At 43.1% G+C, this 26,476-nt stretch overlaps 1 protein-coding gene across 2 annotated transcripts; it reads left to right on the top strand.

Annotated features, from left to right (window-relative positions):
- Positions 1 to 2,214: 2,214 nt before the first annotated feature.
- Positions 2,215 to 15,074, top strand: keap1a (kelch-like ECH-associated protein 1a). Of its 2 annotated transcripts, none has more exons than XM_084014360.1 (12): positions 2,215 to 2,505; positions 8,131 to 8,990; positions 9,076 to 9,275; positions 9,370 to 9,526; positions 9,730 to 9,822; positions 10,074 to 10,220; positions 10,300 to 10,406; positions 10,961 to 11,090; positions 11,202 to 11,398; positions 13,123 to 13,328; positions 13,423 to 13,599; positions 14,447 to 15,074. In XM_084014360.1, the coding sequence occupies exons 2-12, from the start codon at positions 8,781 to 8,783 to the stop codon at positions 14,623 to 14,625; spliced, it is 1,803 nt and encodes a 600-aa protein (XP_083870486.1). In that variant the 5' UTR covers positions 2,215 to 2,505; positions 8,131 to 8,780; the 3' UTR covers positions 14,626 to 15,074. The 2 variants fall into 2 exon arrangements, with proteins under 2 accessions (XP_083870486.1, XP_083870487.1); XM_084014361.1 differs by having other exon boundaries at positions 2,215 to 2,509; positions 8,137 to 8,990.
- Positions 15,075 to 26,476: the final 11,402 nt, after the last annotated feature.

The following is a 26,476-nucleotide window of genomic DNA, read 5'->3' as shown; positions in this document are numbered from 1 at the left end:
ATTCCCATGAAATTCACTGGAATAAATATTGAAAATAAATGAAAAAGGATGAAGTATTGCATTCACAACGTGTCTAAACATGATTTTTTTTTTTTAAATCGATCTTTGGAGCTGAAAAATCGATATTGTATTGGGCGGCAAAGTATTGCGATATATTGCCGTATCAATATTTTTACCCACCTCTACCTCTGACTGTAAATTAGTGTCATAATTTGAGACATGAGTTTATTGCACCGGGAATAAGCGTTGTGTTTGCTGAGAGTATTTACAGATGATGATACAGAGACAAATAGACCACTGACTCTGAAAGAGGAAAGAAGGTCCTATAGTCATTCTTTGCACAGTGAAATAACCGCTTCATGGTTTCCCACTGGTCCCAAATCTCTCCCATCATGAATTTTTAATGAGAAACAGAAAAAAAATCTGCACCATTATGTAGTCGCCTCACTATCATAACATGATACAATCCGCCCTGCCGTCTAATCTGTAAGTCATTTGTGTTGTCAGGTCCTTGGGTGTGGTGTGAGATGTGTAGGTAATGATGTCGCCTTTAGAATTTGAATGTCACCTACTTGACACTTTTGGTAATATACTGTTGTGCAAAATACACACACCCATGTGAACTCTGCCAGAGGGCTGAAGGCTATTCCTCTAATTACAGAATGTTCAGATGAAGATTTGGATCGAGTTTGAATGCATTGACTCGGTATGATATCAGAAAAGCTTAAAATAACGCTCTGGTGAAGGGTAAACCTAACCTCACATGAACTTGAATGCTAACCCGGACTCTCTTCAATTTAATTCCCGTCATTATGACTTAGAGAGACAAAAGCTTAATGTGTCTGTGGCTTTGACAAGGTGTTGTGCAAATATATTAAGCTTGTCCTCCTTTAGCGTGGGTAATTAAATGGTAATGGGAAGCTGCTAAACGAGTCCGCGTTGGTTTTGGAAAAACTAGTGGAAAAAAGTGTGCTTGGTGTGGCGTTCGTCCAAGGGTGTGGCCTGTCACCTCTCCTGATGCTTAAGATGTCCATGGACAGGATATCAAGGCAGATCTGAGGTCTGCTGTGGTCTGGATGAGCACTTACCTGTCTGGGAAATTATGTTTTATGTGAAAGAAAAGATCACACAGAGGAGCACAATGGAAATATGCCCTGAAGCTCTTTTTTTTTTTTTTACTTCCTCTTCTTTTTAAATGTATGTTTTTCTTAAGGGCGTTCTGTCTGCTGGCAACCAGTTAAACACACTAATCTACTTAAATCAGTCAGGTTAATTATTGTTTTAGATTTTGCAACCAAATGAACAACCCCTACAGGACTTGTAATCCTTTAATGTGAAATCTTCAAAATCTCCAAATTTGGAGATACGTGGATTTTGCATATAAAAAGTGATCCTTGACCTTGGAAATAGTAGCTCGACAAAATCATCTTAACTATTATCTTCATCAGAAAGTGGAGTTTGAGTCTCACCACAAACTCATATTTGCTAAAATGTGAAAAGAGGCTGGAGGTGTTAGAATAAACCAGGTGCTTTCCTTCATACAATGTTTGATTGTTCTGTTCTTCCTCCTGCTGGGAAGGACTAATGGAGAGAGGTGGTATAACCTATTGCCCGAATCCCCCTAACTGTGTTTAATAGGAAAAGTGTTGATTTTGCAGAATGGCTGAATCTCTGATCACGTGGACTAACAATGATTACTAACGATAAATAAATCCGCTGCTGCGTCATTTTTGCTGTGTTTCATGAATGTAATGTATTTTGTTATTTTTGCTACAGTCCTGTAATGATTTACTGTCTTGTGTTACATCATATTATTTAGTTAAAAAATACACACTCCCAAAAGTGGCACTGAATATTCATTCAGTGTGTTGTATAACTTTCCTGTATGGGTCCAATCTCATAACTTTGGATTTAGTGTGTTGTTTACACAAACCCCCAATAACTGCATATGTTATTGTAGGACTTATTGAAAGGCAGTAAAGCACAGAGATGGGCAGATCCAGAGTCTGTTTTATTGTATCAGCATGAATCATCAGTAAAACTTTCGTCGGAAAAGTGCTCTGGATTTCCTGCATGACATGATCCGTGTGTTTGAGTAACAGTTATATAACCGTTTGGCCGAGGTCCACTTCTAGTTTGAGGAATGCTGCTGCTATCTCGTTGCCATGTAGGTCTCTGCAGGCTACGCGGCTCGTTCAGTGGGTTTGTCTTCTGCTTCCAGAGTTGCAGAGTCATGTTGATGCAGAAATACCTCCCCGCCACCACCAACGCGACCGCAGCCTTTGGAAGTCCGCCCGCGGCGACGCAAGAGCGGCGACGCGCACAAGCTCCTCCGCACACATTCATCCTTTTAATGTGAAGGGCTGCTGGCTGACTTCCTGGCAGGACAGCCTCGACCAGCGACCGGGGAAAGACCTCCCGCGGCCGGCAAGTCTCGCGGAAACTCCCCCAGAAGTGACTCCCGTGCTGTTCTCGTGCGTCGCGGAGCTTCTTCTTTTTTTTCAGGTGAGTGTGAATCCGTGTTTTAAAAGTTTGGCGAGCGGGCGCGGACGCGCCCTTTGCGTAGCCGAACGCTTGTTGTCGCGTGTCCTGTGCGCGCGTGACATTTGTTGTGTTAACTTCTCTCCTCGTCGCAGCGCGAGCGGTGATTTTCTGTAAACAACAAGCAAAGATATATGTATCCGGTGGTTTGTGTGTGTGTGTGTGTGTGTGTGTGTGTGTGTTTTGTTCGTCGACCGTTCATCTCGTTTCCTCGGGAGCAGCGCGCGCTCGTGAAGGGGAATCGAAACTTTTTTTACGGTTTCTTTCACTGGCTGTCATTCATAGAACGAGAGCCGAACGTTCTCCGTCATTTGTGACGTAGTTATAAAAAATAAAAATAAAAAAAAACAGAGAGCCCAAACAATAACATGAGTCAATCGATCAATTCAAATCATTCGCTGGCAATTAGAATAATCGATCACAAGTTCGAACCTTTCTCTGGTTTCAGCTTGCTGCCGCCTTCCCCTTCCTTTTATCATTGGAGTAAAACGGTGACAATCACTTTTCAGTAATTTTATAGTCCAACGTTTTAATCAACACATTTATAAAATCATATGTACCTGTATCTATAATGATAATATTTTTTTTTTTAAACAGGAGGATGCAGTTTTGGCTGAAACAAGCTATTTTTTTTTTTATCGTTTAGACCTTAAAATATTAAAATAATGTCTATAGTAATTTCCTCGAGCCCGAGGTGAAATCTTCAAGTTATCTTTGTCTGATCGACAATCAATACCCAATGGATTCAGTTTGCTCTCAGTGAAAAATGAATGTGGATAATCTAATAATTGATCAAATAGCTGATGCAGCGAGTCGATTAAGGAACTAGGCAGGTCACCGTTTTGTTTATTGATCAATTGTTTAAGTGATTTTGTTTTGTTTTTTTTGCTCCTTCTATGATAGTAAAGTAAATATATTTGGGTATTACGTTTGGTCTGACCAAACAGGTGCAGGTAAATATCTCAACTTGGTTTGACATTTGATAAACCAAACTATTAATTAAAATAAGTGGCAGATGAATCAATGCATACTATCGGAACATTATGTTTGCATTGCATGTGTTAGTACAGAAACGCTAATGTTCAGCTTGTCCCAAATGTTTGCATTCGTTTCAGATAACAAAGTTCATTCATTTAGGCTACTTTATTCCTCAAACCCGTTTTTTCAGAGCAAAAGAATCATTGAGAAACCTTTGAACGCCAGTCAGCTATTAAGGCAGCTGATAGATGACAAAGCAGAAGACCTGTCGTCACAGCTCAGCAGTTTTTTGTTTTTTTCAAGATTACGTTGTCAAAGGTTAAACGAGAGCGTGGTCGCTCCTTATACGTCATATACGTCCATTCCAAAGCTGACGTGTTCCCGGGCGGCTGCCTGCCGTTTGTAAATGGTTAACTCTCTGCCTCTCTTGCTTCTTCTAATGAATTCTTTGCTGAGCCGACCGGGTTTATGGAAAACAAATAAGTCTTAATGGATGAGTTGCACTGATTTCGTTCCTCTCTAATTCTAAATCTTCAAAAGTACAAATATCACCCGGCGAATACCTCATTTTAATTAAATAAACAAAGCCCTGGCATGGTCTTCATCTCGCTTCCACGCTGCTGCCTGGGAATACAGTTTGAACAGCAGCACCACCCGCGGGTGCCAACTGTCGGCGGGAGGTGGGGGCTTGGTCAAACGGGCATCGATGCAAATCGATAAACTGCTCAGGACTTGTGTTTTCTGTTGAGCAACGCTTCTATATAGCCGCCAAGTTGTGCACACTGTGTTGCCACGGTAATGCCGCGTTAACCCCCTCTTAAAGCCCCGATCAGGAGAGTCGCCGATACAGCGAGGCACAATGGCCCTTTATGGAAAAAACTGAGCTCCACTGTATTAATGACTCTCCCTCTCTCCTGTTTAATTCTTCCCTCAGTTAAACCGGAGGTCGTTTCACTCCTCTCTCCCTTCGCTAGCTGGAAATATCTCTCCCTCCCTTTCACACTTTTGGTCATATGACCGGCGAGCGGCTGTGGTGAGACGCCAGGCAACAGATTCCATTGTGCCTTAACCTCCTTGTTCCCTGCTGGGTAAAAACGCAGTCTCCTGTCAGCTCAGCGTTGCTGTGGTTCTCCAAAGGCTCGGAGTAGTTTTTTTGTGATTCTGCTGTAACAGGCGAGATAGCAGAAGTCTGTCCTCCCAGTTGTTCTCCCTCGAGCCGCAGCAGCAGCGGCGAGTGACTCTGGAATGCAGATATTTCATGTTTGCCGGACACGCTTCTGGGTTTGCTGCTTTGTGTGAAGAGACGCGCCACAAGTTAAGCAAGTCAGTGATCGCCTCCTTATCTACGCTCTCGACTGACTCCTGAAACTACCGGTAGCTGCGACCTCTGATCCACGCTGACAAGTTAGATACCTAGAACCCGCATAGGGGTTTTTTTTTTGTTTAAAAGCAGGATTAAGGACCATTTGAGCACTGAATGTGCTTTGCTTTGGTTGGTGCTGTTTTTTTTTGTCCAGGTCCCCCTTAAATTCTCAATGGCCAAATAAAGGTTAAATAAAACAAAAAAGGTTTGTAACTTGTAGGTCATTCTCTACCATTGCATTGAAATAGAATGAAGAGTTGTAATCAGGAATCGTACCGATGCTCTGAGTGTCTGCTGGACCTTCTAACCACTTCCACATTTCTGGATGCGTTTTGATCGTGGAGCTCTCAAAGGTGCTTAAAGCTTCGCCCTTCTCAAAGTAGCAGCTTGCCATTTCCTTTCATTAGAGCAGCTACCGCGGCGGAACGAAGTGTCAGTGCGGAAATGCCAACGATAAAGTGCTGTTGCGTCTCCATTACAGCTCCGACAAGTCTTTCAACCGCAACGCGTGCGATTGATTGTTGTTCTTGAAAACATTTTTAGAAATCCTTATCACCAATAATCATAAGGGATTAGGTTAAAGGACTAGTTCAGCATTATGGGGAAAGATGTGTATACACTTCTTTGACAGTTAGATAGATAGCTCTCTCATGTCTGTCCATGAAATAGGAAGCTACATCATGATGGTTAGCTTAGCTTAGCATAATGACTGGGCCAACGGCTCAGAATTTAGAGCTGTAGTTTGTTTGATTTGTTCTGATTCAGGGAGAACATGGAGTTGGTTCAGGACAGCAAAAACAGCCTTCGACGGCACACGCTTGCAAACTGTTTTGTGATTGGTCAGGATATTGTGGGACATTTGGATTTCCGGGAACATCTCGGAGTAGTTACGTTTTTGTTAAAATCTCCCCCGAAAATGGTTTAGCCGGAAAACGCTCCAGGTTTCTGAACAACGAGCAAGAGGCATGAAAACGGCCTTAATCAAGTCAGACTTAATTTGTCCAGCACATTTAATAACAAACATACAGAGAATGACAGTAGTTTAGCCGTGAAGTAATAAAGAATGAATAACTGTTGGTGTCAAAGAAAAAACGGTTGCTTGTGAGAAGCTAAAGGTCATGATGATCGCTTAAGTAACCCTGAACTAATACATGACTGTATGATGGAATGTGTCACGAGTTATGCATTAGCCAAGCATCAAATGAAGTATATGAATATCACATAAAGTAACTGAATAACTTGTCAAAGGTGGAGGATACGCTTATAGTTGACGGTGCTAAAAATGAACAAACGGAGAAGCTCGGATAACAAAAAGCACAGAATGAAGAGTGACTTCTTTCTCTGATGAGGTCAACTTTACTCCACTATATCTCTGCATAGCTTTATAAATGGTTGGAACCTTTAATGCAGCTCCTTTAACGGTGAGCAGGAATCCATGTAAACCCCATAATTCACACATTTAATCATCATGTATTAGTTCGGCATTACTCAAGTATCGGATTTGTAATGTAGCGGCTCTGCACCATTAATATCCATATACAGTAATTACATCATGTCTGACATTATCCCAACAACTCCTTGTTTACGTTTTATTGCTTAATACTAATAATAACACTACTAATAGTGTACTCTCCTGTTCCATCAGAGGCAGATGATTGTTATTAGTGTGTTCTTTTCTTGACATTTGCTCAGTTATGATAAACAGTCAAACAGGTTTCAGTCCTGCTCCGACATTAAGGGAGCGGCGTCTTTACGTCTTCTTCTCCGTTAAATGTGTAGAAACAGAGACACGATTGAGGTGAAAAAACGCCGGAGTGCTTGGTCAGCGGTGGCTCCTGGTGTCTGTCTGCAGTTCATTCGCACGTTGCTTTAAATAGCGCCAACGTGCGTTCTGCATTTGGTTATCGGCCGGCTGCAGTCTCCGTCACTCGTCTGTGACTCACAGAGTGTGACTGTGAACTGTCTTCTGTTTCGGCTGAGCTGTCTGAAGAAGCCAGGAAGGAAAAGGAGAGTTGGGCCTCATTAGAGAGCACTGAGAGCAGAAAGCTGCAGGTCTGCTGCAAATCTCAGCTCCTTTAAATCAAGACTGAAGACTTTTCTGTTTGCCGCTGCCTTTCAGTAAACAATACTATGAACTTCTTATACTGCACTGTCATTTTTTCTTTTCTTTTTTTCTTTTTAATTTAATTTTATTGGCTTTTTTTAATGCTTTCCCCCCAATGTTTTTAATGTTTTATGTAAAGCACTTTGACACTGTTGTTGTGGTGGTGCTATACACACTATACACATAAAATTGTCTTGCCTATCAGTGCCATGTTCAAGCTATTGTGGGTCATATTTATATTTTTTATTATATTTGTTAATTCTCTTTACATTCCAATCAATCAAATGCTCTGGAAATAAAAAAGGTCACAGTCCTGTTTAGCTGTCCAATCATTTCATGTGGCCCAGAATGAGGCTAATTACCTGCCTGCTCACACTCGGCCCGTGAGCTCATTATGCGTCACTGGAGTCTTCGATTAGCTCAAAGTTTGACAGTTGTGAGTACGAACAATAGCCCCGTTTGTTGTTTGTGTTCATGATGCTAATTGTTGGGGAGTGGCGGGCTGTCGTCACTGGTTACATTCATTGGAAGAAAACGGAAAAAATAATACAGAAAGAAATTACAAACGATTAATTTCTCCGTATGTTTAACTCGAAATCCAATATTCTGTTCCGTCTGGAAAACAAAATATGACACATGCACATCAGCTAGTACCAACTAAGGCTGTAATTACCAATTATTATTGTCATTATCAATGAATCAGCAGGAATGGCGATCACATTATCCTAGTACAAAAATAGTAAAAAAAAAAAAATTACATTTAAGCACTCGGAACCATCCAATGTTGATTTTTTACTTAAATAACGTTAAATAGCTGCTGATTCTTCTATCAGAATAAATGCGTATCTATATGTAATGTATATGAGAATAAATATTCCTCAAAAGTGTATATTCTTTTCTGAATTAACCAAACTAAAATCACAGAAACCATTTCCCCTTAAACTGTGGCTTAAATCAGTTAAACAGAATCTGTCTTTTCTTTTTCAGCTGTGAGGAAGTGAAACCTGTGACTCACACACCGACACATTCATACACATGGGAAAATCATATTCAAATGACATTTTGATTCTTTTAGCTTGTTTTCAAACCACTAAACGTCTCTTAACTCAATCTGTTTTTTTCTTCCTTCCTTTCTCTTCTGCAGAATAAGCATCCCAGCAGACGGACTTACAGAAATCCCTGCCAGGTTACATCCAATTTTGGACTTGGACCCTTGGAACGCTAAATGGCAAAGAAGTCTCTGCAATGTCATCGAATCTACCTTTCTAAACCCTCAAACCTGTGAAATGTGGACCGACATGGGTTTAATGATAATGGTTTGACTTGAGCTGTCTGATCCGGATTCTGCCTGATCATGTTGGAGCCTGGATCTGTGGACGAGGGAGTATTATGTGGTTCAGCATCATTCTGCGAGTTAGATTACACGCCCAGTCCGTGCAGAGAGACACATGAGGCGAACGCGTTTTATGCGGCAACTGACTTTTCCTGTGGACTGCTTGCTCTGCCTGCTGGCCGTAGGCGGGATCGCCTGTCACGGATAGCACCGTCACCTTGTACACATCTGTAATTCTGTGGGAAACGTCTGCTTAGTGAATAGACCTTTGTGTTTAATTTGAGGCAAAATGGAGGAACTGAAGGCATCTGCTCACCGGAGCCTCTACAAAAGACCAAATACATTCCCTCTGTTGAAGACCTAAGCCCGATGGGATAAGAACTTAAACACTCTGAACTGTACAAGACTGTAAGACAGGTAATTACAAGAACAAGCAAAAAAAGGAGTACCTCTCCCCCAGAATGCATTGCCCAAGGAAGAAACGTCCCACGCGTGACTCTGACTTCTCGGCCATCGCGGTTCCCTCCATGCATGGGTCCGGGTATCTGGACTACACCGTGGAGACCCACGCTTCCAGATCCCTCGAGGTCATGGAGGAGTTCAGGCGGCAGGAGATGCTGTGTGACCTGGTGCTGCACGTCACATACAAGGAGAGGACGGTGGACTTCAAGGTGAGGGACTCGTTAGCAGCAGCTAATTAAGAAACTATCACCAAACACCTTGATATCCATTGAGTGATATGTTTTTTTTCCCCAGGTACACAGGGTGGTGCTGGCCTCCTGCAGCCCGTACTTCAGAGCCATGTTCACCAGCAGCTTCAAAGAGTGTCGCGAGTCGGAGGTCACCCTGCGCGATGTCTGCCCCCAGGTGGTGGGAAGACTCATCGACTTTGCCTACACCTCCCGCATCACCGTGGGGGAGAAGTGCGTGTTGCACGTTCTTCTGGCTGCGATGAGGTAAACACACGGCCTTGAATTTCTTTATTCTGGCGCTCTACATCTTTCGGGATTTGCCTAAAATAACTCCCGTTTCCTGTTCTCTTTCTGCCAGGTATCAGATGGAGGACGTGGCCAAGGCCTGCTGCGATTTCCTCACGAAGCACCTGGAGCCCGCCAACGTGATCGGCATCACCCGCTTCGCCGAGGAGATCGGCTGCACGGAGCTGCACCAGCGGAGTCGGGAGTACATCAACACGCACTTCAGCGAGGTGAGGGGCACCGATAGGGAATGTAGGCAAAAGCTGCTTTAAGCCCATTCTTTTGAACGCCTGACACTCGGCATCACCTGGGAATTTCTTCAAATTCGGCACAAACCAACGATGAAGTGATTAGAATTTGTTACCTCACATGCCAATTTCACATGAACGTCTTTATTGGATGAAAGGATGCTGATACATGCCTCTTGTGTTAGGTGACGAAAGAAGACGAGTTCTTCAGCCTCTCTCACTGCCAGCTGGTGGAGCTCATCAGTCAGGACAGTCTCAAGGTGCTCTGTGAGTCTGAGGTGTGTAGCAGCGAAACGACTCCCATGTGTCTGTGGTTTAATTGTATTAACGAAGTGCATGATTTGGGTCAAAGCGTTGGAATAGTGCCGTCTGGCTGCATTGATTGGAGACGTGGCTTGTTTTGTGACCTGGAGACACAGATAACGTTCAAACAATCAAGTTAAACATAGAACAAATTATGTTCGTCAACTTCTAATGAGTGCTTCAAGATGTACACACCTATTCATATTTGTGAATACATCCATATCAGGTGTATAAGGCCTGTACAGACTGGGTCCGCTGGGATATGGAGGGTAGAGCACAGTACCTGCACGCCCTCCTGAATGCGGTTCATATCTACGCCCTGCCCCCTAAATTCCTCAAGAACCAGCTCCTGTCCTGCCCCATCCTCAGCAAGGTAACCGCAGCCTTCCTTTACGCTTTCCTTGCTATGGAAATAAACAAAAGACGTGACACCACCTCTCTTTTATCATCAGGCCAATTCCTGTAAGGACTTTCTGGCTAAAATCTTCCAGGATATGACTCTGAGGAAGCTGCCTCCTGCACCTAACCGTGGAACTCAACTCATCTATGTGGCCGGCGGGTATTTATTTCCCCCATAGTTTCCTCACTTTACTCACTTTACTCAAAACAAATGTTTGGCAGTAGCTGCCATGTGTTTTTTTTTTTTTTTTTTTTTTTTCACATGAGATGCCAACAATAGATCCAGTGTCTATGTCTGCCACCTAGTGGCTCTTAGGAGGTTATGTGTGCACCCTCCTACTTCTGAAAGGCCTCCATATATAGTGGCATATTGCATGTTGACCTATTTTCCACCGCCGCAAAGCACAGGTGGGGTTTTAACCACAGTGACGAACATGAAACTACAGTTAAGATGTTATTAATATTTGGATTGTGCTGCTTCGGCTGTGGTCATGTTATGATGGTTTGTTTTTGTGTTTTTGACCTTTAAAAAAACAAGTCATACTAATTAATTTAAGTTATTTGGCTTCCTGCTGTGGTAAAAGAAGATAATGGGCGTGACGTGTGATTTTGAGTGACATGTTTTGTTGCAGCGTTTTACTTGTGGCTCTTTCTGTACTTTGTATTTTTGCGCACGCGTCTAAAATCAAGAGAACATTTCTGATTTCTTTGCAGATACCGGCAGCATTCTCTAGCCTCCATGGAGGCCTATGATCCCAGGGGGAATGTGTGGCTAAAACTGGCCGACATGGGGACTGCATGCAGCGGTCTGGGGGCCTGTGCTCTGTTTGGACTGCTCTACACTGTGAGTTGCACCAGCGTGCATTGTGATGTTTAATACTTATTCCACCCAATTCCTTTCCCTCACTTTTTCTTCCAAACGGACTGAAGTTAATAAGTTCTAATCTCCGTTCAGGTGGGAGGCCGTAACCTGTCGCACCAGAACAACACGGAGTCCAGCGCGCTGTGCTGCTACAACCCGATGACCAACCAGTGGAGCCAGCGGGCCTCCCTCAGCATCCCCAGGAACCGGGTCGGCGTGGGCGTGGTGGACGGCTGCATCTACGCCGTCGGAGGCTCCCAGGGCTCGGCGCACCACAACACGGTGGAGAGGTGAGACGAGAGCCAGAGGGTTTATCCATTCAATCAGGCACTCGAGTGAGTCATTTGATTTTTAATGGCATCTTATTTACTACGATGAAACGTAACGAGCGCCTGTTTCCTTCCACGCATTGTGAGATCGAGTGCTCTCACCTCGGTGAGCCATTCAACCTAAAGAGTTCGCAGGTATTCCTTTTAGCCTTAATTACAACACGGGCTCTTTGGGAACATGTTGAGACACACGAACCAGGAATGTCGATGTGGTCGGGAAGTCTTTACATCTTTGTTTGCCGCCGAGCAGGGGAGGAGTCCCAACGCTGTTAGAAATCACTTTCAATCAGTCGATAACAAGCCACGTGACGGCGATTCTTTTGATACGCAACATCAACCCCCTTCTTATATTGAAGGGTATAGATTTCTAAACGAGGCTGGTCACAGGAAAGTTATTAAAGCTCATCAGACGCCTCTCTGAAGTCTCTTTCCGCAAGAAGCGGCGAAATCTAATGAAGGCTGATAAAAGTGTTGAAATGAATGTGAAGCGCATCAAAGGAGATTAGAGCATTTATGGTAACAATGGTTGGCAGCAGAGTCTCCGCTCTTGAGGATGCATCCGCAAATGAACCCGAGCGAGAGATTCAACAGGGAGCCACTCCTCCTTGTTCAAGTGTGCTATATTGAGATAATGTATTGTCATTCATCTTGGAAATTTGCCTTCCTCTATGTAGTAATTTCAGGGTTCAGAGCACACGGGTCAGTGTCAGCACATTGACTTCAAGAAGTGACTTGCATTTTGTGACTTTTTTTCTTTTTTTGCTTCTCAAGGGCACTTCGCCACCGTTTGAGGGCAGGTGACGTAACATCAGCCACCCTGCTATCAGAGTTTACAGCTGGAATGCATCCCAGTGCCGAGAACTGCTTTAATCATTAACCTGCGGTCCGTCCTGCCTCATCGTGACTCAGTTCTTTCGTTGTTTTCATCCCTCGCATTGTTTGCTTTTGCCACGTTTCTGGTATTAATAGTTTGTCATTTTTGGGGGAGTTATGAGCATTTCAAGCCCCCAGGAAGAGTGCCAAGAAAATCTTACATAGTGGCCAAAGAGTGGAATTACAACATCAGGGTCATGTGTTGATGTTTTATAGACTTGTTTGTAGACCAGCACATTTTTATTTTTTATGAGGGAACACTTGTTGTGAAGTAGTGATCTCCATTATCAGCCTAGTTAGAAGTATTTAGTTATTTTTAAATTAAATACTAATGGGTTCCATGGATGCAGAAGATCCAGGTAATTTTATCCAAACTTTAAACTCGGAAGTTAAACTTTTTAGAAAGCGAATAAACGTATTGGAAAACATTTTTCAAGCTATTCCTTTTAAAAAAAAAAAGTCAAATAAAATTTGTAGTTTACAGTATGAGATGAGTTTAATTTGACCTTTAAAAAGGTCGCGTGGGCATCGAGTGAAACCTTCTGATTACAGAATCATGTTGACCTTCTTGTCTCCGTCTGCTCTCAGCCGTGTTACAACCTCTTTGGCTTCAAATAAAGCTCGTCAATAGTTGCCAAACATGGTCGCCAGCTTAACCTAATCCACTTAAAGTTGACGGGCTTGTGTAGATTGAGAGGGTTGCTTTGCACGGCCGCTATCCCTCTGGATCATTTAAAGTTTTGCAGCACTTAATACACTGATAGTGAAATTATTGAAATTAAGTAATAATGACTTCTGGTTTTGGTTTGCAGGTGGGATCCGGAGTCCAATCGCTGGTCCTTTGTGTGCCCGATGTCGGTGGCCCGTCTGGGTGCCGGAGTGGCGGCGTGTGGGGGGGCTCTGTACGTGGTGGGGGGGTATGATGGGCAGAACCGCTGGAACACTGCCGAGAAATATCAGCCCGACACCAACTCCTGGCAACAGCTGGCCCCCATGAACACTATACGCAGTGGACTGGGTGAGTGTTTGTGTCTGTGTGTGTTTTTTATAATAAATAATAAAAAATGGTGAACTGCTCCTTTAAGTTCCTCTCTGTCTGTCTGTGTTCGTAGGGTTGGTGTGTGTGAATGCTCACTTGTACGCAATCGGAGGGTACGATGGGCGGAGCCAGCTGTGTTCCGTGGAGCGCTACAATATAGCCAGGAACCAATGGGAGCCCAGGGCCTCCATGCAGTACTGCCGCAGCGCACACGGCGTCACGGTCCACCAGGGACGCATCTTCGTCCTCGGTCAGTCACACCACTCATCAATGTATTTGTTTAAAATACATGCATATTATTAAATAACAATAACCTGTTTCCCTTCATCAGGCTCATCTTGTGCTTTTTGATGTATTTTTAGTCAAATATATTATATTCTTATTATTTAAATGCATTCATATTATTAATTAAGCCATATTTCTTTAACTATTTTATCTATTTTTGTAATTGTATTTCGTGCTCCCGGGTGTTTTAGTATAGATTTGATGCATTTTTGTACAATTATCTTTTATTGACTTAAAAGAAGGTCAATCCATACTAGAAAAAGATGAAATATCCCTGGTGTTACAAGACTTAAGTCGTTTCTGCACGTAGAAGCAATAATAATAATACAGCCTATTTGTTAAGTAATTAGATAACTCTGATTAATTAGTCGGCAGTTGGGTCAGGAGGCTCAGTGACTCAGTGTTGCTTAATTAAATAGAGTAAAGCAGGTTCAAATGTGAAGAGTAAACAGACGAGCAGCAGCCAAATGGATCGTCAAGGAAAAACAAACTGCATTAGTAAATAAAATAATTTCCCAATCAAAAGGTTAAGTTTGCCTTTTAAAAAAATAAAAATCATTAGTAGTATATTTATTAATTGAAAATTAAATTGTTTAAAGACAGAATAATTGGTAAATAAACAGCTCCATTGGTGTGTGTGTGTGTGTGTGTGTGTGTGTGTGTGTGTGTGTGTGTGTGTGTGTGTGTGTGTGTGTGTGTGTGTGTGTGTGTGTGTGTGTGTGTGTGTGTGTGTGTGTGTGTGTGTGTGTGTGTGTGTGTGTGTGTGTGTGTGTGTGTGTGTGTGTGTGTGTGTGTGTGGTCGGTCCCTCCAGGAGGCTTTAACCAGAACGGCTTCCTGTCCAGCGTCGAGTGTTACTGCCCCGAAAGGAACGAGTGGACGTGCGTCACCGACATGCCCCTCGGACGCAGCGGCATGGGCATCGCCGTTACCATGGAGCCGTGTCCCGGCAGCCTGCCGGAACAAGAGGAGGACGAGGACGGACCCACGTGAGGATGAGGACCCGAAAAAATCTGCTCCAGTGTTGAGTACGGTTCCAAGTGGTGCTGCTTTTCAAGAGAGGGTTAAGTGAAAAAACATTCCAATATGAAGACTCGTCATTACCCCCCTGCTCTCATGGATCTCATTTACGTGGCCCTGTGGAGTATCGCAGGTATTGTTTGGGCTCGGGATGAACACGGTGCTGCAGACGCACACAAATAATGGCACTATTTGATTAAGTATTGTTATCCCTGGGCTGTTTTTTTAATCTCTTATTTGTAAATTCACAAAAACGAATGGCCGGAAGCTGATTTTCTAATCCCTCTATGTCGTATCTCTACCTCCGTCTGTCTAAATGAGCACTTTTATTTTATTCTTGTGCCAAATGTAGTTTCACCCAAAACAACTGCCATTTTGTGAGCCCTATTTAATTTTGTGAAAATAAACGTTAATCAAACGTGTATTATTTATTTTTCTTTGCATCGCACGTGTGTCATGGCGAGTCACATTTCCTCACGTGAAGGTTGGTGAAGATGAATGTGTGTTTTTTTTGTTATCTCAATGATTAGGATGCATCCGGCCGGCTGCGTGGCCCCAATATGTACCAGCAGATGCACTGCCACTAGATGGTGGGAGAAGTCCAAAAAACAGCTGCAACATAAAAATGTTGTTTCTAGTTTGATGTTTGTTTTTGCCACGTGAAGAAAAACCCTAAAATAATTAAATTTTTGAAGAAAAGCATCAGAATAAGAGCTCCAAATGTGTTCACACCTTCACAAACAATGACGCGTTGCCGAATGAATAGCATGGAATATGCACATAAAGAATATTTGTCTGTGTTTTATGACTCGGAGAGGATAATCAGCCAGCAACCTTTTATTCCAGCGGTCCTGGAGAAAGCGTCACCGCGGCGTTAGTCATCAACCGCAGACGTCACTTGTGTTCTTACTTATCTCTCTCTCTCCCTGCTCACTATCTCCATCACGGCTCACCTGCGATCATCCCAGCAGCCCGCCAAAGAATTCTGGGAATAATATTCAAATGCATGCTGAGGAGGGAAGGAGAAGATGTGTGTTTTATTGCTCATCCGGAACACAATGGATGAGCAGGTGATCGTGGTCACGTGTTTGAATCCGGCTCCGATTTCAGTTTGTGAGCGTCGGGGTTATTGACAGAGCAACCTGTTGGACGACGGGGCCCCGAGACGAGGCAGCGGCGGAGCTGTGTCCGCTGTGTCCGGGGGCCCCGGAGACAGGAGAGGAAGCAGAGGGGGCCCCCTCTTACTCGCTACTTTAAAGCTTGAGACGAGAGCAAAGTGACTCACAACGCATGACGTGGGCACTTTCGCACACATGGACACACAAACGCGGCCATACACAAACACGTTTGTTCTCCGGCCGTCACACACTCCCATATGTGGCCCTGCGAAAACAAAGCCGTCTGTCTCTTAGTCGCAGATTTTTTACCCTCAATGCTTTCATTGTCTCATAAGGGGCGAGGAGTCCAGATAAAGAGATGGAGCGCTGAACGGAGGCTGATCTCTTTACAGTCTTTACTTTGGTGCATAGCGTTGCAGAGTTCCACCAGGCAGACTTCATTCGGAAAGGAGCTGGAGGAACTCTATCGTTCTGTGTGTATGAACGCAGGAAGTGATGGAGCGTCGTCATCGATCGTTGCATAACGGAGCATGCTCAAATGTGCGTGTCGGGATTAAAAAGTCTATAGGAGCTTATGAATGCTATAAGTGACGTATCCCAGTGTGTAGCACGGAGCAGCCGGGGCGTCCGAGTCTTCCCGAGGTGAAGGAAGCCCGAAGGGGCCGAAGCAGCCTTAATGCAACAATAAGGCTTATCCTGTTGGATATGGCTTATTCTGCTTTATTCAGATGTGCACGCGGGCAGGAGGTAGAGTTGAGCCCCTATAGGATCTGAAGAGGTGGAGGGTGGGGGGGGGGGGGGGGGCTTTAACGCCAGTGGGCCTATAGCTGGGTTTGTGTAGGTGTGACCTTGGGAAGCGATGACCTCATCAACATCCCTGCCTGCAAAGCTAATCTGTTACATTCTGAAGGATGCTCCTGCGATGGAGCCACCCATGAAGGTGACATTGGCGAGTGGCGCTGGTGGCGTGGCGGCGCAGCCCCTCTCCACGAGGCAAAACACATTCAAATGAGGATTGCACGGGAGCACCGTACGCGCATGCAAATACTGCACTGAGTCACGGCGAAGCACTGTAACTCCATGAAACTTTCATTTACCCACCCACCCCCCAACTCGATTTAAATCTGCTGGTCACCCACATGCCTGCAGCAGGTGTTGCATTATGATGGGTGGGGGTCAAAAGGGCAGACTGCTTTCTCAAATCTGACCCTTACAAAAAAAAGCCGGATTCCTGCACAAACACATTTTCTCCCTTTTATTTTTCCAGGAACCGTCGGACTGAACTTTCTCATTCATATGCAGTAGTTTTACTCATACAGTATACGCTGTGCAGCACCCAGCAGGTGGGGGGTTATAGCCTGCGCCTTGCTCAAGAGTTTTTCTTTTTGAATTCTTTTTTTTTTTTTTCACCCTCAGAGCTGTTGCTGCCCTGGATTAGCTGTTACCAGTGACGCTAACATGTATGACGGTTTCAGTTCATAGCGTGTGCATGACCGTCCTCGCCCCTCCTCCCTGTCAACATGATGCCCTTGAGCAAGGCACGTCCAGCCGATGCGGTGGGGCCCCGATCAGCGAAGGAGGAGCAGCGTGGAGACATAACGGGGTGAACGTTAGCGAGCGGGAACCAGAGCAGATAAATATGAATATATATATATATCTATATATAAGCTACTCAGCTCAGTTGGATACGTTTGGGAAAGTTTTCATTTATTTATGGATATGTTTTGTTCTATAAAATTTAAAAAAGAATAAAGTTACATTTAAATATGGGACCTTTTTATGGCACACAAACAGCTACCCTGATCTTGAGCATCGTAGCCTGATGGAGGTTAAAGTGCCATCTGCATTCATAACACACTGACTAAATTCAATATAATATACAATAAAATGTAGATGACACGTGATGAAGATATCTGCTGTTTATTAGGTAAGTCTGTGGCAGGCCACTCTACAGTGGGCTCATGTTGACCTTTATACTTTTTTTAATGATTAACCAGTGATTATGGAATCACATATGTTTTCATATGAGTTAGGTCGAGTGTTATAATAATGATATGCAAGAGGATGCTTGTTTTTCGTTAGTGATCGGAGGCTGCCTGTTGTGAGCATGTAGTGCGGCCGACTGGTCTGTGTGTTCACTTCGACTGTGTTTCTCTCAGACTCGGAGGAAAGCATGAGCGCGACGGTTTCAAGCTCCCCTCTCGCTGAATTGATTCTACTATGGGTCCTCCAGAAACACGGCGCCGAAACGCGGGGGAGCCGAGCTCCGGTCTGTTCCCTCCGCGGGCCCGTTTTGACCCGCGAGACGGGACACGTTTCGGGAACGAAGGTTTAAAATGCTAACATACTGTTCGCGACGCCGTTAAAACACACACAAGTCAAAGTTACAGCCGCTTTCCCGGAAACGCACGTTTCCAGCTCCCCCCCTGTACCCAAAGATGGTATATTCCACAATTTATTCCAGGGAAAGACTGACAGTTTTTTGGGTCATGAAGCAGCTGTTCAAGTCAGTGGTTCGCCCTCCCTCCGCAAGAATAAGGAATTAGTACATTTCAAATTAGATAACGACAAACGTTGGTGCAAGAAGAGGGAAAAAGTATGACATTGTGTCCGCGGCACAAAATAAAGCATTTCAAACATGAACAACGACAAAAAAAAAATATAGGTTTTCTATTGCTAAACAAAAACAACAAAAAAAAACATTAAAAATAATCACAGTTAATTTTCAACACAAGGTTGAGTGTGTGGTTTATGTCGCTGCAAATAAGTAGAACAAATTCCTTTTAAGATGTGATATAAGATTGAGAGCACACACACACACACACACGCTGTAGTATCAGGCCTACAGTAGAAAGTGGAGTTGAACAATGGTGGAATTACAGTTGACCCCTCTTCAATAAATCCAGTCAACGTTAGGTTGTGCCTCGGCAATCCATCAGCCTCCCATACAGGTTTAAATTAGAGTTTTCATCCTGGCTTTGTGAGAAAGGTGATAAATCCAAACATCTGACCAGACTCGGCTACTCAACCTCGTTATTATACATTTCACTGATTAATACACGACGGACCTTTTGGTTCAAATCAAACGTGTGGACAGAATCACGCGTTTACTTTAATACTGTACGTGTTCCGGAAAAAAAAATGTGAGCGAATTTGTGCATAGTGCTGCACTTCTGATTGTTTTCGTGCATGTGTGTGCACATGCAGCGTGGGTCAAGCCCCTTGGAAACAGCAGCAGAGGTCCTCTGCTTTTAAGTGGATTAAAACTCCAGCACAATCCCACAGGGCCAGCAGGCATTGGACAGACTGGGTGTAGTTTAGATGAGGACTTAAGACTGATTATCTCTCATGCTGCCTTTGTTTTTGCTGCTACTGTTGCATATTGGGGCCAAACGCTGTATGGAAATGTCCGTTATAGCGGGGGAGCTCGTATTAGCTCGTCGGGCCCGCAAATTAGCGGCGGCCGTAGGTTTTTTTAGCATCTGCCTTGAATCTTCTGGACGTCAGCTTAGCGACTTTTTGTCGTGCCGCAGCAGTGGATAGATTCCTCGGCCCCCTTGAATGTATATACCTGCAGAGTGTTTGTGTTTAGTCTGCCGTCATGCAGCCCGTCTTATCTACGCTATAATATGGGAGCTCCTGTTATGGTTTGCCCCGGCGCCCAGTGTGTCGCTCCCATACTTCTTGAGATGTGTCAGCACCAATTAACCAGGTCAATATTTCTGTGCTCCAGTTGTTGCGAGTCCGACTCCGACACTGAGCTGCCCCATGCTACAAGAAATTGTAATTAACTGCATATAAACCACTTCTGTATAATAATGTAATATATGTATAATAATAATATAATATTTCCGCCATGGTGCCTAATTTCTTGTGTCGTCAAGTTCTACTCGTTACGTTTCTGATTTAAAGCCAACAGATTGGATTTCATGATTTAATATGTCTAATTTATTGTGCCATAATAAGGATTAAAAGTCACTTTTGCCGAAATCTAACATGTCACACATTTCATGTTTGTGTAGAGCAAAATATATTGTTGTGAATTCAGCGCTTGTTGTTTTTTTCCCCCTCCTTTTTGTGACCCAACATGATCTTCATAACCTCCATAATCTTCTTAGGATTTATGAGGCTTGGAACCAATGAAACAAATTGAATTATTTTTTTTCACTTCCGCACATGTCGGATAACAGAGCTGTTGTTGTATTAAGTGAGCATCACTAGGTTTTTTTTTCGAAAATCACGACAATAACAGTATTTGAATTAAGTCACACACTCCAGTTGTAATGTTTTGGAGGCGGATCTGCATTCTGAAAAATCACATGGTCTGCGTTGTTTTGTCCCTCCATCCATCCCTGTTACTGTCCACCGTATACAACCCAATGAAGCGGAGATGCTGTCAAATTCATGTTTCTTCATACAAAAGGCGATACGCTCGACTAATCTAACCATATACTTTGTTTTACCACAGAATCTGTTTTAGACAGTGAAGCATTTGTTTTGTGTTTGTTACTTTGTGGCCTGAAAAAGCCCAAATCTGCAAACTATAGTGAATTCATTCAACCATGTTCTGATTATGAATATTGTATTTAAAAAAAATCTATTCCACATTTGCAACTAAAGTACAGTTTTCACGGTTGTGTATTTCTTTGATTTAAGGTCCCACATGCCCATCCAGGACCAGCTAATTCTGTTAAATTTGTTTTTTCAAGGAAACATAACACAATTTGAAATGAAAACAAATATAACATTATATAAACACTGGCTAAATGCCTCAACATGTGGTCTTACATACAATAAAGTGTATCTATCTAGGTGACCAACTTCATTTCTCAAGGAGGAGTCTCCGCTTCATTAACAAATAATACGTTTAATACAATCTAATCATGTCTTTGCTTAGATCTTGCATGCTGCGCTAATGGTAACTTGGAAAATTACCAGTTAGCTAGAAGTGGCTAGCTAATAGCTGCTGCTAGCTTGTATGGAAAGAAAGTCACATCACTTGCGACAAACAATGGAAAAGTTCTGTTGGGTTTTTGGAGCTATGTCTGTTCTTTTCAGATCGGGATTAAAGTTAGAGCATTGTCCTTTTGTTGTTGACCGGCTAAGATAGATATATCTCTGTAGTAGATCATAATTAGTAGTGTAGAATTACAATCATTGCACAATGCAGCCGAAAATCAAACTATAACTATAATTTAAGCAATTATTAAAGCCTTTTTAAGGCATCATTTCTTTTCCACATCCAAGTTTTTACTAAACGCCCACAAAGAACCTGATTGGACCGTCCCTAAACCTGACCCCAAACACAACCATTCATTTCTCTTTCAGCTATTATCACATGTCAACCATTCAAGTGCGAGACTTGTTGGACTCGTGTGATTTCTCTGGTAGGGAAAAAACACTTAAATGGCAATTTCGGTATTTTTCCAACTTGGACCGTATTTTCCCATGTTTTTGTGTCTAAGCGTCGAATGGGGACAACAATTTTGAAATTGGTCCAGTATTGAGGCAGCGGCTGTAGATGGCCGCCGCTAAAAGTGCTGTGATGCAATCGCGAGGGGCAATTCCTCACCATCTTGTACGTCCGCTTAAAGGTTCAGATTGTTATCAGTGTGTGACAACATTATGGAAAGGACCCTCAGTCTTGTTCTGAAATCTTCATCCACATTGCAAAAAATCTGATAAATACTCATTTACATTGATTTTTTTATATAACACTAAACTATGCTTTTTGTACTCTTCCGGCAACAAGTCACAAGACGCAAATACAAACAGACCGGATTGAGCAAAAGGTAAAGAAAAATGCTACTTTTCTGTGAGCATGTCCAGGGGAAATAGCCCTTCCTTGATGGTGAACAGTTGCTATAAGAATTCTACCACAATACAGGACAACGATTTTAAAAAGTGTTCTCCCCATTGGTGACTTCAAATACGGTCCAGGTTGAAAAATACCCCATTTGCCCTTTAGAACATAATTCGGTAGTTTGCGCCAACGTTGGTGGCAACGTCGTTTCAAACATGGCCGCTGCTACATTCAGTTCCTCCGTCACTCTGCTCGTATGTCCGACCACAGAATTGAGCAAACAGAAATTCCCTCCATTGTCATTTCTGCTGCCACTTGTTGGCTTTCTTGTACTTTGTGATTGATTTATTCCATTGTTCTGGAGATGCTGGACTTGTCCATCTCCTGCCACATTTTGGCTTGGCAAGTAAAAGCTCGCATTGTGTTTGCAAACTTTTCCAACCTCCCAAAGAGTCACATTGCCAGTACATGATCGGCCTCTTCAGTCGATCATTTTTTTTTTTTTTAAACCAAGCCGAGCCTCAAAACTCTCCTTCTTTGCTTGCGACACATCTGGTTTCCTAGGACACTTGCGGTTGCCTAGGAATGATGTTAGGTTTTACATGGTAATGACATCACCCTACCCCTGATCCACGGAGTTGTTGCGGCTCTAGAAAAGCAGGTTTAAGTGGCCGGAACTGTGTCAATTTTAGCGTCTTTTTTTGGCGATGAAAATGTTCCAAAATTTTGTAAAAAAAAAAAAAACCTCAGTTTCAACACGGCTCCCTTGTTGGTGAAAAAGCCTCAGGGGGGAAATGGGATCAGGCCCCACAGAACCCCACTGTGCATGTGTGAGTGGGATTGTGTGGATGCATGTATACCTGCGTGTACGCAAGTATGTATATGTGTGCACAAATTTGTGTGTGGGTGTGGATGAAAGTGTGTGTTTGTGTGCGCGTGTGTGTGCGTGTGTGTGTGTGTGTATGTGTGTGTGTGTGTGTGTCTACTCCCGCCAGCCTCTAATGGGGATCATGTGTGGAGTCAGCAGCGCAGACACACAAAATCATGCTAACCCCCACCCTGCATGCACGGCCCACATTAACACACATGTGCTCGCACACACACACACACATGCACACACATACACACACAGAGCGTGCCTCAGTCAGCGAGTTAAGAACAACTCCTAGGGGAGGTAAAGCACCAGTTTGTGTGTGTGTGTGTGTGTGTGTGTGTGTGTGTGTGTGTGTGTGTGTGTGTGCGTGGTGGAACACACACTCTGTTTCAGAAGGATGGGGGTTTGGGGGAGGGAGGTGGGGTGAGGCGGGTGTGAGGAAGGCGGAGGGGGAGGGGAGTGAACCAGAGGAAGGAGGAGGGTGAAGAGAGAAAGGAGAAAGATATGGGCAGTGAGCATAGGCAAAAGGATGGAAAGGGTGTGTATGCACGTGTGTGTGCGCGCATGTGCGTGTGTGTGTGTGTGTGTGTGTGTGTGTGTGTGTGTGTGTGTGTGCATGCGGACAAGCAAGGAAAGAGAAGGAAAGTGAGAAGAGAAAGCGAGAAAGCAGAAGATCGACAAGGAGCATAGGGTGAATGAAGAGAGCGAGAGAGAGAGAGAGAGACAGAGAGAGAGAGAGAGAGAGAGAGAGAGAGAGAGAGGTTGAGGGGCCCCACACAGGGGGGAGAAGAGGCCCTGTAGTTTTAGCCGAAGGGGCGAGACAGTCAACAACACATGTATCCAGACCTTCAGACAGACCTCTTCATCCAGGACAATAGCGAGCCTCTCGAACCTGCTCAGCATGTTTGCAAACCACCTTCATCCTTTGTCATCGCCGTTCAATTTCTAACGTTGGGAGCGTTTCCCGAAGACTCAGCGTTGCAGTCGTGATACCCGATGGTGATCTGAGTCCGGGGTTTGTTCAATGCACGCTAAAAGCAAGAAAATAATAGTGCTACAGGGGAAATCCACTGTAAGCAGTGTAAAGAGGGAGAAAAACAACTATTTCTATGAAAAGCATGTATGAACGTTGAACTGCAAACGCAGGGCAATCAAAAAGCCTCAAACACTTCATTTTTCCTTGGTTGGCTTTCACTTTTCTGTCATTATCTGCAGATTGACAGTTTGGGGAGCTCTTGTTTTAGTTTCAGATTTAAGTTAATTGATTTCAAATGTTTTACTCCACCGCGTTGCGTTCATGTAACACCGTCGGTTTCACAACAGACAGATCTTTCAAAATCGATGCAAGATTTTCAATGCCACGCATTAAAACTCCTCGTTAAAACCTGGTGCCTACATTACCCACAGTGCAACCACTGTCAACCATTGACAGTTTGACCTTGAAAGCAACTCCACACGTCCACATGTGTTAGTACATTTTTCAGACTTGTTCTTCAGCTCCAGCTGAGACTCAAGTGGCAACAGTTGAGGCAATTCATCAGATTTTGGGCAGCTCCCCCCGGCGCAACAAAAGCATTCATACAACTTTTTTTTCCCACATATGCACCCATGTAGGCTATACTCCCCAACACCTGTAACCACACTTGGATATGTAAAATCGGTGGATTTCCCCTTAGCGTTACATTTAAATCAGCTGTAATGTGTTTTTGTCCACAATAATCATCACACACGTGCAAGTGTGGCTTTTTAAAGCTGCTATAGCTTCTTAATATGTTCATCCTCATACAGTTCAATGGATTTATGCAGCAACTCGATCACTGCATGACCTGAATTTTTCGGAAAACTTAGTTAGGTTTCGGAAAAGATCTTGGTTTGGTTTGTTACGTAATAAACTGTAGTAAATAATGTACGTAACTAGCGTCACCTACATTTACATGTTATGTAGAATAAAGTAGTAAGTAACTAACATCACCTATGTTTACGTGTTACTTAAAATAATATCGTAAGTAACTTACGAAACTAAGGTCACCTACGTTTACGTGTTATGTTAAATAACATTGTAAATAACTTACGAAACTAACGTCACCTACGTTTACATATTATGTAATATAACGTAGTAAGTAACTTATGAAACCTACGTCACCTGCGTAAGTTACATAATAAATGTAATTGTTAACAAATGTAAGTTTTGGTTTCACATAGGACCCTAACAGCGGTCTCCTGAGTGAAAGTCAGCATATAATCAGCACATATGAGCAGATTGGAGTCCACCTAACAGAATTCACTCTCCTTTTAGCTCAGCTTTAGTCTCGGGCAACTCCTGAGGGAAATACCTGTCTCTTAGTGGGTTAACTCTCTACTTTGTTCTAGTAGCTATAACTTTATCTGATGTTTGGTGCTGGGCAGGTAGCATACGGTGACTTTAGCAGAGCTTTTTTTTTCAATAAAACACGTGCCTGCTGCTGCTGCTGTAATACAACGATGAGAGCCTTGAGACTGAACCAAAACTCAAAACAAAAACAAAATAAATAATAATTAAATGCAGTGAAACCCTCTGTAGAGCTGAGGGGAACCCGTTTAAATTGGTGCACTTTAAGATTCAGAGTCCATTTTCTCAGTTTGCATTATGTATCAGCTACAACTGATTCATTCACTCCCGTCCATCACCTGCTGAGGCTCATGGGTATTGTATTGTTTTGAGCAATGATAAACAAACTGGTGGCCATGACACAAACTTCCCTAAAAAGAAAACTTTTTAATAGGAGGAAAAATAACCTCAAAGATCTCTTCCAGATCCGTAACTTTGCTTTTTGTTTATTGGGTTTGTGGATAATCTTAAGCTATGACAACCCAAGGGATTCACAAAATATCTTAAAAAAAGAGGAAAAATCATCAACGCAGTTTTACAGTAGCAGTAATATACTAATAGAGGTTACTGGACTGTTCGTGGTATCGCCACTTGAGAACACGTCGTTCTCAATCTCAGGAGGTGACAAAAAAACAGCATCTGAAATTACTCTACTAGTTGAAAGAAAATAACATCTGTAGACTGTCTGCACAGCCAATTATACCACCACACTCTCATGTTTGTGTCTCTGATAAAAAAAAAATGGAAAACAAAGATCTTGTAACTGTTCAAACGTTTTCGAGAGGACGCGCAATCTGGATCCAATTTGACATCCAAGTCAACATATGTTTCTGTCGCGAGCTTTCAGGTCAAATGTAAATAAAGGACTGTGAGCACTTTATGTTGTGAATTCTTCACACAAAAAAAGAAAATTGCCACATTTCTGAATCTAAACCAAATGTATGACTTATATTTTGTGGTATGCTTGTGTGAAGTCTTACCCACTGAGTTCAGGTGCCGTCAGAGAAACACACTTTGAATACACGCATATAAAGAATTCCTATTTTGAACAGTCCTTTGTTGGCATATGCTAAATATTAAAATCTGATTAGGCAAATTATCTGATTAGGAATAAACCTCCAGTCCTTTGTATTTTGGCTGTTGTGTCAGTTTGACACATTTTTAATGCGACCACATAAAACAGCAGACGTTCTCATTCAACAATCTTTATAAAACAAAGTTTTATAAATATTGTTAAGGGACTCCGGATACATGTGCTTACCTATTTTTTTTTTATATATCCAGGAGCAGTGACTTTCCACCTCACTTCCCCTAAAACCTGAAATTATTGCTTAATAAGATACACTTTTTTGGGAGCTTACGAGATGCCGAGCCACGCTAACTGTTTCCACCCGTTTCCCCTCTCCATGTTAAGCTAAGCTAATCGCCTCCAGCTCCATATGTGTCACATACTGGTCACACAGAGGGGTGACAGTCTTCCCATCAAACTCTCTTAAAAGCACAAAGAAGTGCCTTTGCAAAATTCCTTTAATGACTCTGGGTTTGCGTTGCACATTTCCAGAGGAAGTCAACATGAATGCAGGTAAACGGCCAACGGAGTTGTCACTTTGCTGAATAAGGTGTAAGGTCAATAACTTCCATGCTACTATGATGCTTACAGT

This window comes from Eutrigla gurnardus, assembly GCF_963514095.1.
Source record: "Eutrigla gurnardus genome assembly, chromosome: 7".
Lineage (NCBI taxonomy): Eukaryota > Metazoa > Chordata > Actinopteri > Perciformes > Triglidae > Eutrigla > Eutrigla gurnardus.
The sequence above is the reverse complement of the archived record's forward strand: the minus strand, read 5'-3'. Positions and strand labels throughout refer to the sequence as shown.